The 15,076-nt window shown below is 35.3% G+C and overlaps 1 protein-coding gene across 6 annotated transcripts in view; it reads left to right on the top strand.

Moving 5' to 3' along the window:
• The window catches only part of LOC129810416 (apoptosis-stimulating of p53 protein 2), a 188,766-nt gene extending 177,533 nt beyond the window's left edge, over positions 1-11,233 (top strand). For all 6 annotated transcript variants that reach the window (XM_055860880.1, XM_055860879.1, XM_055860877.1 and 3 more), the window contains 5 exons: positions 4,112-4,326; positions 4,411-6,200; positions 8,921-9,138; positions 9,481-9,683; positions 9,747-11,233. In XM_055860880.1, the coding sequence (XP_055716855.1) occupies positions 4,112-4,326; positions 4,411-6,200; positions 8,921-9,138; positions 9,481-9,683; positions 9,747-9,791 (2,471 nt within the window). In that variant the 3' untranslated portion in view covers positions 9,792-11,233. The remainder of the gene's footprint in view (positions 1-4,111; positions 4,327-4,410; positions 6,201-8,920; positions 9,139-9,480; positions 9,684-9,746) is intronic.
• Positions 11,234-15,076: the final 3,843 nt, after the last annotated feature.

Genomic DNA, 15,076 nt, shown 5'->3' with positions numbered 1-15,076 from the left:
TGAATTAGATTTTTTTCTTTCCTGCATTTTCTTGCCGAGGAAATTTCTGGCAGAACTCAAGATATCTTAACACCACTAAAATTTACACAGAAATTTGCATGCCTTTAGAAAAAAAAATACTTCATCATGAGTTGGAGTAATAAAAAGATTTAATAGTCAAGAGAAAAAAAGTTCTTTACCTTGCAGTTATCAAAGGGTAATTTTTATAGATTAACTTTTTCAAGATATCTTTGAAAAAGTTCTAAAGAAACTAAAAGAAAATTTCTAAGTACTTGTGGAAATTATTTAAAGTCACCCACATGAGAATGAAAGCTTTATTTGCTATGTATACCTTTGTAAAAGTTCCCAAAGAGGAAAAATAAAAATTATTAACTTAACTAAGAATATCGAGCGACACGCAAACATTTTACTTTTTAAATAGATTTAATATCTCATGTAAAAGTGTTCATATCCCGCGATTATTTTGAAATACTTCTTCAAGAGAGACCGGATAAATGTCAAAAGCTTTTGGCGATTAAAATTTTCCCATAATAGCTGGCTTTCGTCAAATGAGCTTTCCTGAGGAAATTACGAATGACTTAATTTATTAATTACATGTTTTTAATTACTCTTCTCTTATTATTTAAATTTTAAACAGAAGTACTCAAATAAATACTTCAGTGTGCATATATACTATGGAAATCTGACTTAATTTGCAAGGTAATTTAGAAAGAGTTGGTATATTTTATCAAAATTATCTAAAACTTTACAATTTACAATATCTCTATGCAAGACTCTGCAAATACATATTCGTAATTAATTTATATAATATTATAATGGACTATAAAATTATTTAAATATTGTTTGTTGAGTTTTTTTTAAATGGTTCTTTTTTTAATTGACTTGACACTTTGAGACTTCCACCTTCCACTTCTGAAAGGGATTCGTTTTTAACATATTTCTGTGAATCGAACAATTTATGAAAAGTGATTCAACGATTTTTGTCCTGACCATTCAGAAATAAAACGGCGTTATTACACCTGTACATTAAAATTTTAATGTGATTCACATTAATTGTCGCTTGTGAGCGTCCAAATATGTTATTATTTGTGTCTTTGAGTCACTTAATATTTGGGGTTTTTCTATTTATTGATAAAGAAGTGGACATGGCCTGCAAAAATAAGTTTAAATTTACCTAAAGCATAAATATTTTTCACATTAAAAAATTAAAGAGAAAATCGCATTAATTTTTCGCATTAATGCTATAAATCAATTTATATCAAATTTTGCGGGCCAAGTCTGCCTTTTTATCAACAAATAGATCAAATTTTGAATACAAAATTATTCAAACACACAAATTACACATTTGGACTCTCACCAGCGACAATTAAAGTGAATCATATTAAAATTTTAATGTGCAAGTGTGATAACACAGTAAGTCAAAATGATACATAATCAATCTATGAACAAAACTCCCTATAACTCAATATCCGTTTTTCAAGAATAAATCTTGAACAACTCTATAAAGAATATTTTTAATCCGATTGCAACAAGCTTGAATTTGTTGGAATTTTAAATTTATGTCAAGTCTAATGGCCTCTACACGCTAGAGAATTTTGTATCTTTATTGAAGCACATTTTTTAAGGAAAAAGTCTTTAATGAACATAAACTTTTTCGTTGAAAAAAGTTAAATTGGCAGAAAGATACAAGAAACATCCCTGCATGTAAAAGGATCATATTATTTTGTTAGAGGAGAATGATGCTATAATTCTGTCAAACTTATCCACTGTCCTACGTAGGGAGATCAAAATTGTCTGATAAGTTAATCATTCATACCGGTAAAAGCTGAGTCTAAAGTATTTATGCTCAATCTTTTAAGGATCTCAATGGACCAAGTGGTGTAGAACTCGCTCTATGAGTCAAGGGTCACAGGTTCGAATTTCCTTTAGATCACCAGGAATTTTCGGAATTTAAATGTGTTCACTGAGTGAGAGAAAAATCCGAAAAAGTTAAAATAACATTTCTAAAATGTAAATTTTACCCTGCAGTATTAATCCGAAATCGGTGTAAATATTATGCTTTTTAGGTGTGTTAGGGGTTAAAGTTACCCTTTTTTGTGTTATTTTTACCCTTAAAAAAGTGTAAAATTAACATTAGAAAATGTTGATATATTTCTACACCTAAAAGGTGTTAAAGTTATGAGGTAAAAAAGGTAATCGCACCCCCGTTTTTTTCTCAGTGTTCGAATTGCATCCAGTGAACCTTACTGTTTTTGATTCCCGTAAGAGGGTTTAACAACAAGTAGGGGAAAGTGCCCATGCTTCGTACGATCCCAAGCTTCGTAATGACTAAATTTTTCCTATGTTCCTCTATAAATATGACTCATCGCACCCATATTTTAAAAACTTGACATCTTTCCTTAGAAGCTTGGGATCGGAAGCATGGGCACTTTCCCCCTACTTATTTCTCTCCCCTCTTGCGAGAAGGTTTAGTTCCTCTATGAAATGTTTTCTGAGCATTCAATTATATTTTAAATACTAGTAATTTCTATATTAATTTCTTTTCAGACTATTTTAGAAGATATAGTACTTTTTATAGTCAAAAATATGATTGTTTTGGGGTTAGTGGTATCCCACTGCTCTTTAAAGGATTAATACTTCTTTTGTCAAAATTTCCAAATGCTTATGCTATACACTGGATGATGCAGTCGATGATTTCTTTTGTCGACGAATACGGAGCTGTTGAATTGAATTTAGTTTGCTTGAAGGGTTTCCCACCTTGAAAATTGAAATTCAATTCCATGCACATCCATTTTGTGATTTGAATACTGCAATTCACACCTTCCGGCTTATTTCCCCGAAATCAAGCCTTACCATCTAATATTTCGTAGATGAGATTTTTCCATCCATTGCGATTCCTCCCCTGATGTACAAGTGATACGGTATTTAATCTCTCAACACCGTGTCAGGAATGGCTTCAGCGATTCCATCCCCCCACCCCTTGAGTGATATGAATATTGAAGCGAAAATTGTCTCAAGCGTGTGATAATTTTATCCCTCAACATGCACCACAGAGTCCTCCTCCTCTCCCAGTATTCTCTTCTCAATGTGGCCTAGGATGTTGGGTAATCACATATGTGGCACAACTTGCCACTTAACTGAATTGAATCGATGAAGTCAAGACACTGCGGTTTCTGATTCAGCATCTCTGTGGTATTTTTCACTGGTTTTACGCTCCCTGGAGGCGTTGAAAATTGCAATCATGAAATGAGTGCATTATCAAGGGCATTTCATTTGCTCACTAATGAATTTCTTCATTCAACAACACGCTCTCCTTTATACATCTTCATTGAACAAACTAAAAGAAATATAACTGTCCTCATTCATTACTTTTATGAGTATTTTTCACCCTTATCAACCTCCAACCAACTTCAAAGTTTGTATTGTAAATTAGGTATAATGTTATCAAACTTTTACTCAGGATAACTTTCTAATTCAATCATCTGAAATCCTATCCTTCTCTTTCATGAACCCCAACTATATACTTTTCATAATATTACATGAGATTCTGATTGGAAGGTGTGTCGGGTGTTGTGGAAATTTATCTGACTTCTTGTGACTTTTCACACTCTTGTGATGCTTTTTTATACCCTCTCTCTCACCATTCGAAGCGGGAAATCCTTTTTGCGCATCTTCAATGGATAATGATTATTGCTATTGTATTCACCAACGCCGAGAGTCACAAATAAATGATAAAAAAAAGTAGCACGGGGATGATACAGTTAAAGCACACATGAATCTTGATATTTATGAACTCGCCCACTTGGGACACATAGGCAGTGTACGATAGGGTGAGATGAATTCTTGTTAGAAGATGGGCCTGATGGGGTGACTGTGAGACGTGACCACGGGAATTTAATAATTTATTTATGTGTCGTTAAGAGAGAAATACCAACGATAGGGGTTGATAAGAGGTCGTAATCCGTGATTAATGATCCGACTGAGAACAATTTGGGTTTCGTCTTTTAGCACGATGTCACTCCCATTGATTGCTATAGAGAGAAACAGTTGGGGTGGTTGTGGGTGAAGGAAGAAAAATTAAGAAATTTATTTTTATCCCTTTTTCCTTTAGGCAATGATTTGGACTCCATTAGGGCGCTGTTCAGTGAGAAAGAGAAGGAGTTGAGTTTGGCTGTGGCAAAAGTGGAGGCTCTTACGAGGCAATTAGAAGACCTGCGGCGAGATCGACGTGGTCCTCTAAATCTCATACCAGGCGGAGCACCCGGTGGCAATCAACAACAATCCGCAGCGGCTCGTGAACTCGACAAATTGCGTCGAGAATTGATGGTAAGTGACAAAATACCTCCATCATTATCTTCTCTTGAGTCACTTTTTCCGCTACGTTGTTGGACTAATTGTCTTGGTCTTTAGTATCGCAATCAGCTGTCCCTGCAGCAAGATGCGAGACTTCATCTGCAGAGAGAGGCTCTTCAGCAGCGTCAGGCGGAACTGCGTTCAGTGGACCAACGGATATTGGAACTTCAGAGTCGATTGCAGCGCAAGAAGGCATCAAATTTGCTCCTCCAGGCATCCCAGCATCCTTCTCCGTCTCCACCCCAGTTAACACCACCAGCAGCTACCCAACCACTGCAGAATGGCACTACAGCCACTGTGAGGCCCTCAAACAATGTCTATCCCTCACAGAGGGTAGCTCCGCGCGCCAATAATGTGGCTGCAGTGGAACCCTATGTGCATACACCTCAAAAGAACTCCGCACCGATAACAAAGCCAGCTCAGCATCTTATCCATGATCTCACAGTCCTCAAACAAATCAATCAGGCTACGAGTCAGGGAAGCATTGTAAACCATGTGGCGTATGCAGAAAGTGATGAGAGTAAGCTGGCACGACAGAAGCGTCAACTGGCTGCAAAAATCAAAGACGCTGACGAAGATCTAACCGTAACGGATTTTGCTGTTAAGAAAAACGATCCCAAATATCAAACATTGCCCTATAATACAAAGTTTGGAACACCCTTTGTTAATAAAACCCCATCATCAGCAGCATCTACGGTTTCAGCAGCAGTAACAACGACGACGACAACAGTAACGTCGAACGGAAGTGTAACGAAAACGAACGAATGTGATAGTGAAAAGGCAGGAGAAATTGTGAAGAGTACTGTATCCACAACACCCCTGAGTACAGCCCAAAAGAGTCAGAAAGAAGAGAAGCCAACGCCGAAACCCAAGTCACTACATCAGATTCCAAGTGGGAATCTTGTTGTACCACCTCGGAAACCTATCAGTAGTGTAGCACCCACAACTATGATCCCCAAGATTGTTGCCCACAATCCCAAAGTACAAATGGTGGCCCCCAGTGTTAATCATGCTACACAGCACAGTGGTATCCCTGTGAGTGTGACAAACAGCGAAGTAGACAAAGTGAGACCAGCATTGCCACCAAAACCTAACAAATCACCACCTCAGTCAGACACCGATTCTCCTAATACCTCAACAACACCGGCATCTACTGTTTCTTCAGCAACAACTACTACTACTTCAACCCCTATGATCGTAAGCATGATCAACAAGCCTCCGGTTACAGAACCAGCAAGTAGCAGTAGTGATTCATCGTCGCCTGTTTTGCCACCTCCTATGGGTCTCTCTGACAATCTACCGATCAAAGCGAAACCCCTTACGATCAAGAAACAACCCATCCATGAACAACCCAAATTGCGATCTAGTTCTGGCATTAAGCCTGTTCAGTATACTTCGCGACGAATTGAAATGCCACCAGCTTTCCTCTTTCCCGAAGTTGCCACTGCTGAACTTAAGGATAAGAGTGATCCTCCACAGTCCTCCCCACCAATTGCTCCGCCAAAACCATCACCTGATGAATCAACAACACCAATGAATGGATCACTTGATGAAACAGACAAATCAACAGGCTCATCAACGACTGATGACACAGTTACGTCATCAGAGACTGACGCAATTCCAAGGAGAACCCGAACAACATCCATGGGAGAGGGTGGTGGCAAAGCCAAGTTAGCACGTAGAGTGAGTTTTGATCCATTGGCCCTGCTACTCGATGCCAGTCTTGAGGGTGAACTCGAGCTAGTCCGAAAAACAGCAATGCAAGTCACTAATCCCAGTGCTGCCAATGACGAGGGCATCACAGCGCTCCACAATGCAATCTGTGCTGGTCACTTGGAGATTGTCAAGTAAGTTTTCTCAAAATCAATTACTTTGTGAATTTATCTTGCGAAAATCAATTTGCGCTGTTTTTAAACTCTGATTCAAGACAGTTGTTTATAGTTTTCGAAGAGGACGTCTATTCTTTTTAGCTATACTGATATCTGCTCGAAAGTTGATGTTCGAAACGAAGTAGGAGGTACGCGCTGGAAGTTGTTGTACGATCACGAAAGAAGATTGAACCACGCGGGTTCATTTTCAGTTTAAAATGGGGGAGTTTTTAATAAGTCTTCAGGAAATTTTAATGCAAGTCAAGGCGGGAGTTTGGTCCATTTAGATCCGGGATGAGACCTTCTTTAAAGCCTAAGATAACAAAGAAAATTGTATCCCGGATCGAAACGTTTGCTAAAAAGGATAAATTGAAGAACAGAAAATAGAGTGAACTTGCATTGAATTAACACATGTTCGACAACCAGAAGTGAATCTTCAGGGAAACTTTTTCTGAAGTGTCTATTTGTTTAACTCCATGTACCTTTTTTTATTAGGGGTCCATCTGGAAGATGATTGCAACGACTTTTTGTAGATTGTAGATTTTGAGGCTTTCCGACTGGCGTTGGACAACTAGGCTTAAAAGAGCTCTCTATGTCTCCCGTATTTCATAATTCCATTATCCGCCTGATCCAATATATAGCAATTCATTTTCCATGGTAAATGATAAGATGTTCTTTGCATTAACAATGCTTAAGTCACCTAGATTAATCACCCTTTTCCCTAATACCTTCTGTCTCGAATGTGCCAGAGCGTGACATTCGCACAAGATATGTTTTACACTTTCCCTACTGGAAGAATTGATACTGGTGGTCTGATCGGTCTGATACTTCATGTACCGCTTATTACAACTTCTAAAACAATAATTGTTAGTTTGAGTAACCATTAGATATCCTGTAATTTTTGTGTCTTCTCCGGAATCTTCAAGCTCAGAAAAAACTTCTATCTGAAGTTACATATAGGGGAAAGTGACCATGCTTGATACTGTAAAATGATGTCCAAGGTTTGTGATTTTTTTCTGATTAACACACAAACCGAAGCGATTCTTCCACTATGACAAAAAAATGTCTCACTTATTAGGTTCATGGTCCTACCTCACATAGTTCCTGGAAATCCTTAGATTTTCCTCAAGAAGAAAATGAAAATTCAGTGGCGACTTTTATACAAGTCGGGTTCGGGGCCTTCCTGTATAATAATTGTTTCGACAAATCGGAGGCCTATTTTCACTGCAAAAATTTCACCGGATACAAAAAATTGCACATCAATATTTAGACGGAACTCTAATCTATCTGCTTAAGTCGTTTGTCCGACTGGTTATTAGTTTTAAAATCACTTTTATGTAATTTTTCTAAGCCGTGTTTTTATGACATTAGGGCGCTAGCGAAAACCATTTTTTCACTTTGAGTCCAAGAAAATGTCACTATACAACCTTAAAATTCAGGCAACAGGGTTGAAGGCTATGTCAATAGTCGATAAAATTGGCGGATTTCAATAGGTGTAATTATGAAAGAATCACATCTAATGATAGAGTTGCCACAATTAAATTATCTTTCATGGACCCTTTTTAAAATATAGGATGGACACAGGTAGAATTTATGAATTTGTCACCACCCACAAAAACAGTGTCCCCAAGTAAAAATATTTTTACATAAATATTAATACTGATGAACCCTCTATGTGCCTATGATAGTAGTTTTCCTGAAAAGCGACATTAATTAAGAAATACTTATAAAATATCATGTATCAAAATTACAGTTTTGGACCTATTTTTGATTTTTGCTTCCTGAGACTAGGAAAAAAGAGCTAGGATCCCAATTTTTTTAGGAAATGTGAGGCTTAGCACCAGCTATTGAAATATATTGCGATAAGTTATAACTATTGATTAACATAGAAAATAAATAGTTATTATTAAGCTTGGATCGTATCAAGCATGGTCACTTTCCCCTATGCGTCTCTTGGACCGCGACAGAGGCGGCGCGTTCATTTTGTATCAGTCGATCTAGATATTCGTTCTTCATCCTCGGCAGTCTTTCAACACTAAGGTGACAAATTATGAAACACCGCCTAGCGTCATGGAGTCCTTAGAAATGGACTAGTGGGTGGTGGAACTACATTGAAAACGCTATTTTTCGCATATTTCTAAAGAAAGCTGAACTTATTTCCTCATATGCTGCCATGCTACGGCGTCGACTGTTGCCATTAGTTATGAGGGGAAAGTCTTTGACCGGCTCATGAGGACCAAAGAAACGTTTAACTTATTCCTCAACACTTTTATCACTTTCATATATTCGTTCTAGCTTTATTAGAACCACTATTTACAGTAGACTCTCTCTCAATCGGGAATATGGGGCGAAATGTCATCCGGTTTAGCGATAGAATTGAGCGTCAAAGCCTTTGTAAATTCCACAAAAAGTGCTCAATTATAAAGAACCACGATAAAATAGTAAGAACTACAGCGAATTTGAGCGAATTAGCTTTATAATTAAACGTGAAAATTGTCAACAAAATTTGTCGTCCGACTAAAAAAGAGCCGATTGAGTGAGAGTCTACTGTACACGGTTAAATGAAGAAATAGACTGACACTGACGTGACATAGAAAAGTCGTAATCAATAAAGCGACATCTGTTATAAACTAGTTATACATCGTATACATCAAATTGATGTTTTCAGAAGTTATATTAAACGCTTCTAAACCTTACAGATTCCTCGTGGAATATGGATGCGATGTGAATGCTCAGGATAGTGATGGGTGGACACCACTTCACTGTGCTGCCAGTTGCAACAATTTGGCCATGGTGAAATTTCTGGTAGAGTCAGGAGCTTGCCTGTTTGCGGCTACACTTTCAGACCATGAAACTCCGGCTGAAAAGTGTGAAGAGGATGAAGAAGGATTCGATGGATGCTCTGAATATCTTTACAGTAAGTATTAGAACTGTTTTCTACACTGAGAAAAAAATGGGGGTGCGATTAACGTTTTTTTTACTCATAACTTTAACACCTTTTAAGTGTAAAAATATATCAACATTTTTTAATCTTAATTTTACACCTTTTAAGGGTAAAATTAACATGTAAAAGGGTAAATTTAACCCCTAATAACCTAAAAAGCATGATATTTACACCGATTTCGGATCAATACTGCAGGGTAAAATTAACATTTCCGGAATGTTATTTTAACTTTTTCGAATCTCTCTGGCAGTGTAGGTTCTCCTTGATCCTGAATCCTGATACTTTGTTTTTCTTACAATTTTTTTGTCTCTTTAGGCATTCAGGAAAAACTGGGAATCCTCAATAGTGGCGAAGTATACGCAGTTTTCTCCTATGACGCCCAACAGGCTGATGAATTGAGCTTTTCAATCAACGATCGCCTCACAATCCTTCGCAAAGGTGATGATGCTGAGAGAGAATGGTGGTGGGCGAAAGATGGCACGGGAAAAGAAGGCTACGTCCCGCGGAATCTCCTTGGAGTGAGTTTAACTTCTTTTTCTATTTATTTATTTTTATTTATTTTTTTTAAATTGTGTTTTAAGCTCTATCCCCGAATTTCGACGAGGCATTCACCTAATCTTGAATAACAGTTGGTGAGATGTTGGAGAAATTTAGATACTGGAGTCCTGACCAAGTGCTATGTATCTCAGTTTATATAGAGAAGAAAAAACACCATCGGCAATTTTAAAAAGCTTCTTTTAAGTCTTAAGAAATGCATCCTCTTCAAAAAGTTGTTTTGTAATTTTTAAGGATATTTCTAAAAAAAAAATCCCCCTTTTACCCATTTTTCCTCGAATCCTTTCCAGGCGAAAGAGAAATCTATATGTATACATAGACATGAGGATATGTATTTCTCCCTTCAACGCAAACACATCAAATTATATATTGTTGCCTTTCAATGGGATATATATTAATAAATATTATTCTATTTTGTTAATTTTAAGTGTGACGAAGAAGATAAAATGTATTTAAGAAGGAGGCAAATAATGCAAAAGAAAATGCATTGAAAGTATTCTTGAAACTTTTAAAAAAAATTCCCAGTTATAGAGGAGAAAAAAAGCAGATACTATATTGAAAAAATTGTACATTATACACATTTTTAGATAGAATTATTAAAAAGAAAATAATAGATGATGAAATATATCAGTATAAATATACAGAATTTTTCTGTATTTTATAGAGGAATTCTTGAGGAAAAGTTTCTTAGAAAAAAAAAACTTGAAAGATGAGATTTGTGCAGATAGAATTGACATTCCTAGTGAATAAATATTCACAGAGAAACTTTTCTACTCAAAATAATTTTAGTGCCATTTCAAAATTATACAGAAAATAACTAATATTTATTTTATTTTGATTGTTATCCTTAAGCTATACAACTCAGATTTTCATCTTCAACTCCTAAAATCTGAAACTTTTCCTCATGAATTACCCTCCTTATATAACATTTCAAATCTCTCAAAGAAATCATATCAAAATAATAAACATTTCATTTTGCAATCTATAAATAAAACCCACAAGAACATTTCTAAAACGTACATAAACAAAGTGAAAAGTAAATTTTATCAGATGCTAAAGGGGAGATGAAAGTAAATATCATGCATTCTTGTTGTCTTTTAAGGAGTCTATTTAAAAGACGATTTAGAATAATTAAATATTATAAAATGTGAATTTTTTTTTTTCATTACATAAAATCATCACATTTTTTTTCGTTGTTGCTTTTTCACATTTTTACATCTTACTTATCTTGTATTTCAATTTATTTTTGCAAGATAATTTTAAGAGAACAAAAAATACACGTTGAAATTGTTGAGATTGCAAACGTAACCCAAACACCTGTGTTTAATTATTTTGACAAATTGAAAATTTAATTCAAAAAAATGATATGAAAAACAAGACAATAATTGACTTTTTAATCATCAATTTAGTGTGTTTCAAGGATCAAGAAAAAATTTACTAAGTTGTTGTGTAGTTTGGAAATATTAATAAAATATCGACCAAAAGTAGAATATTTCTTCTAAAACACTAAAAATTGTCTTTTAACTTACCGAAAAGTTTTTTTTTTTATAAAATTCTTTATTTCTTGATGGAAGGGTATGAAAAAGAAGCCGTACTCTGGAATTTATAGACTTCGTATGTCAGAACCAAGGTAAGACCTCTGAAAAATACAAAAATATTTGTTTAAATTAAAAGCTAAAAAGGAGGTGACAAAGCATTCCAGCTTGCGAGATGCTTATAATTCGTGAGACTTTGATAATATTATATTATACTTCAAAAATTAGTTAAGGGAGATCGGGGCAGAATTAATCAGGGGTAGAATTAGACATTGGGCATTATAATTTTCCTTAGAAATAATATTGAAGTATTGAAATATATCAATCTGATTCAAATATATGTTTTTTACAAATTATAAGCAAAGGACAATTTCATTTTCTGGCTAATTCTGCCCCGGTCTCCCTCATTCAATTATTGTACTTATAGCGAAATTAGTAAATGGATAAAGAATCCTGCCTTAGAGTTTAAAACTTTTGAAAATTTCTTTTACATTTCGTCATTTTGTGCGTTTAGTAATTTTGAATTTTAATTGACTTATTGATCATAATAAAATTTGCCGAAAATTTTTTAGAAGACAAATAAATTTCCTAAATTTAAATTTGGAATGTTGTGAGTACCCTCCCCTCCATAAGTTGATCCAAGGAATCCAAATGTCTTATTTTATAGGAATATCTCAAGAACCAGACAATCAATCTTTTTCATTTTTGGATATGTTTTAGATATGCCTAAGGCTGACATTTCGTCCTCAGACACCAATATCTTCCAGAAATTTCTTCTTGGAAATTCTAAAGCCAATGCGGAAACTGCGTAGGGGAGTTTATTTTTAACGGATTTAGACGAAATGTGGTTTATTTGATAGATCTTTAAATTTTTCACAAGTTTAATCAATTTTTATTTGGTTAAGTATTTTTTTATGCTGAAATTCACTGGTACCAAACGTTTAACCCTTTAAGGACGATTGGAACACCGGTGTTCCATAAAGAAAATAATTTTTCCTGACTACCTAAAGTTATTTTTTTTATTATGTTAGTACGTAATTGCAAAGTAAAGGGTTGAAGGAATCTAGGATATTTTTTGCAAGTCTCCAGCTATTTGCTATGTAGTGAGTATTTAAGCTAAAAAATAGCGATTTTTTAAATTCTCAAATTCATAATTGATTTTATTTATTTTTTATACTTCCAATCTTTTTTAAGCAAAACCCTTTTGGCAATAAAAACTACAATACTCATACGTAATATTTTTCATTAGCGCGAAAATTAGCGAAAATGATTACTTAAATTTTTGGACTATTTTTGTCCCTATCGTTCACAGAAGCACAAAATACACCGAATCAGGTTCTGCTGGACTTTCCAAGGTTATACGTAAGACTTATCATTGATTATGTTTCCCAGTTTAATTTTTATTGTTAATTTTCAGTCCGTAAAATTGTTTCGTTGTTAACACTTATCGTAGAACCCTAACTAAAAGTGTCACGGAAGGACCAAGTGGCAGCCGCTGCCATTTATCGAATTTTACATAATATTTTGATATTTTTACTTATATTTAAACATTCGGAGCTTTAGCCAGTTCTTTCCTGGTGTTTGTGAAGATGTATCTAAAGATTTTTAACCATCGATGTTTTCATCTTTATCAGAATCATGGAGTCAGGGAAAGTGGTCTGCCTTTGAATGCTGCAGCTTTGAATATTTAAATTTTTGTCTTATTTTTCAAAGCAAAATTCTACTTTATGAACAATAGTTAATACTATTAACTATTTTCTATTAACTTCGCTTAACAAAATGAATTTTTAGCTTTGAGAAATAAGAGAAAAATTGAAGCATTCAAAAACTGACGCATTCAAAGGCATGTCACTTTCCCCCATAATTCTTCTCAATAATTTGCAAAAACACTTTCAATTTGTTCTTTTAAGACTTTTACACACTAACAATCAAGAAAATTACGTTTGCAGAACGTCAAACTCCCATATAAAATGCAAATGGCAGCAACTGCCACTTGGTCCATCCGAGTGCAGTTTTTTGTTTTTGCAATATATTTACATTAATATTTAATTTTTATTAAAAATTTTATAACGAAAAAATAGCCAGATAAATTCTGCACGCATTCAATCAGGCCTCCAGGCGAAATGATATATTCTTCACTATAAAAAAATAAATTGAAAACTAAATTGGCAGCGGCTGCCACTAGGGTCCTTCCAAGTGTTAAAGGGTTAAAAGTTAATCTCCTTAAGTGTTAACTTTTAAATTAAGAGGAAAGACCATGAAATTTCAAATACAAACTATAAACGCATTACAATGTTTTATGAAACATTGAAACATGAAACATCTACCCAGATGTTTCAATAGCATTTCGAAGCAACTATGAAACATGAAACAGAAAAGATGCATTGAACTTTATCTGTGTTTGAAGATAGATGGCAGTGTTATTACATCTTTTGACTTTTTGGTAAATGCCCCATTAAAATTTCCTGCTTGATATTCCATAGGAATTACGTCGGAAGAATCCTGTGATTATAAGTTAATAAAAGTGTGACTACAAAAAATCTTTATTTTCAATGCGTTTATCTTACTGCGATTTTGTGGACTCTGAGTTTAAAAAATTTAATATCCTTGTAGCATAAACTTTAGAGCAATTTTTAGACTAGTGAAGGCGTATTGTAAATTTTTGGCGTTATTGTTTCAGAAAACCTTTTTTAGCTTTTTTTTTAAAGATCAGTACATAAAAGTTCTTCAAAAATGTAGATCGCAGATATATTAGGCACTACATTTTTTTTATTTTAAATATTTTCTACCGTTTCTATGAAACAAAATTTTTTATTTGTTTTATTTTACCTTTTTGCACGTTTTCCAAAAGTCTCCAAAGCACAATTTTTAGCACCTTTAACCGACCGTTATTTTTTGAACCACCAAACGATTTGTCGGCAGAAATGTCCACCGGAAATCCACTGCCATTTCGAACAATAAGACAAACAACTGTAGGGACACTAAATAATTGAGTTGCGGAAAACGCGTTAAAATTCGCTAAAAAGGCAAAATTAATCGGAAAATCTATGCCATTGTTGGAGAAAAAGTGATAATAGTGCAAATGATTGTGGTATAGTGTGGGGAAAATGTAGAAAAGTGTGTGGAAATGCAAATGCAAAGGTTGCTTGGTTCGACTGGCAAAAAAAGTTTTCATGGGAATTAATGGAAAGTTTTCGCAGTATAATCGACTTGGAAACAGCAAGTGCGATATCTGGACGACTTGGTGGCATTTGCCCAAGCTGCTGGAGGTGCTGCAATTGATGATAGAAGCGTAAATCTGTGGGATATTTTGGATGTTTGACTTGGTCACACGATTGACAGTTTGAGGAATTTGGGCTGAGAGTGAGAGGGTTTCTGGGGAAAAAAGCCTCTGCACGAGTCCCACTCGCTCGTTATATAAGGCATTTTCTATTGATTTGTGCTGTATCGGCCGTCCAGACAATAGTTGTGGTTAGAGAGTGTGCGGGGGCTCTTGTGCATCCCATTGAATTTGTCGCCGAGGCTCCTGCAGGGTTGAACATAACCTCAAAGATGGTGAGTAGTCCAAACAAGGTACCCGAGGATTTCCCGGAAGCACGAACTCATGGTTTGTGGTGTTTTGTAGCAATTTGTGGGCGTTTGAGGTGTTGCCGGAGGGAATGTATATGACCCAGGGGAAGATGGAGATGGACACAGATTCAGAATGTTCTCAGAACTCCACAGAATCCCACAATTCTTCCGCAACCTCGTCAAGCGAGCGTTCGGAAGAGAGTGCCGAGGATTTAGGTAAGTCCTCACGAAATTACTTAGCAACCCTGGGA

The sequence above is a fragment of the Phlebotomus papatasi genome, chromosome 1, assembly GCF_024763615.1.
Source record: "Phlebotomus papatasi isolate M1 chromosome 1, Ppap_2.1, whole genome shotgun sequence".
Taxonomy (NCBI): domain Eukaryota; kingdom Metazoa; phylum Arthropoda; class Insecta; order Diptera; family Psychodidae; genus Phlebotomus; species Phlebotomus papatasi.
The sequence above is the reverse complement of the archived record's forward strand: the minus strand, read 5'-3'. Positions and strand labels throughout refer to the sequence as shown.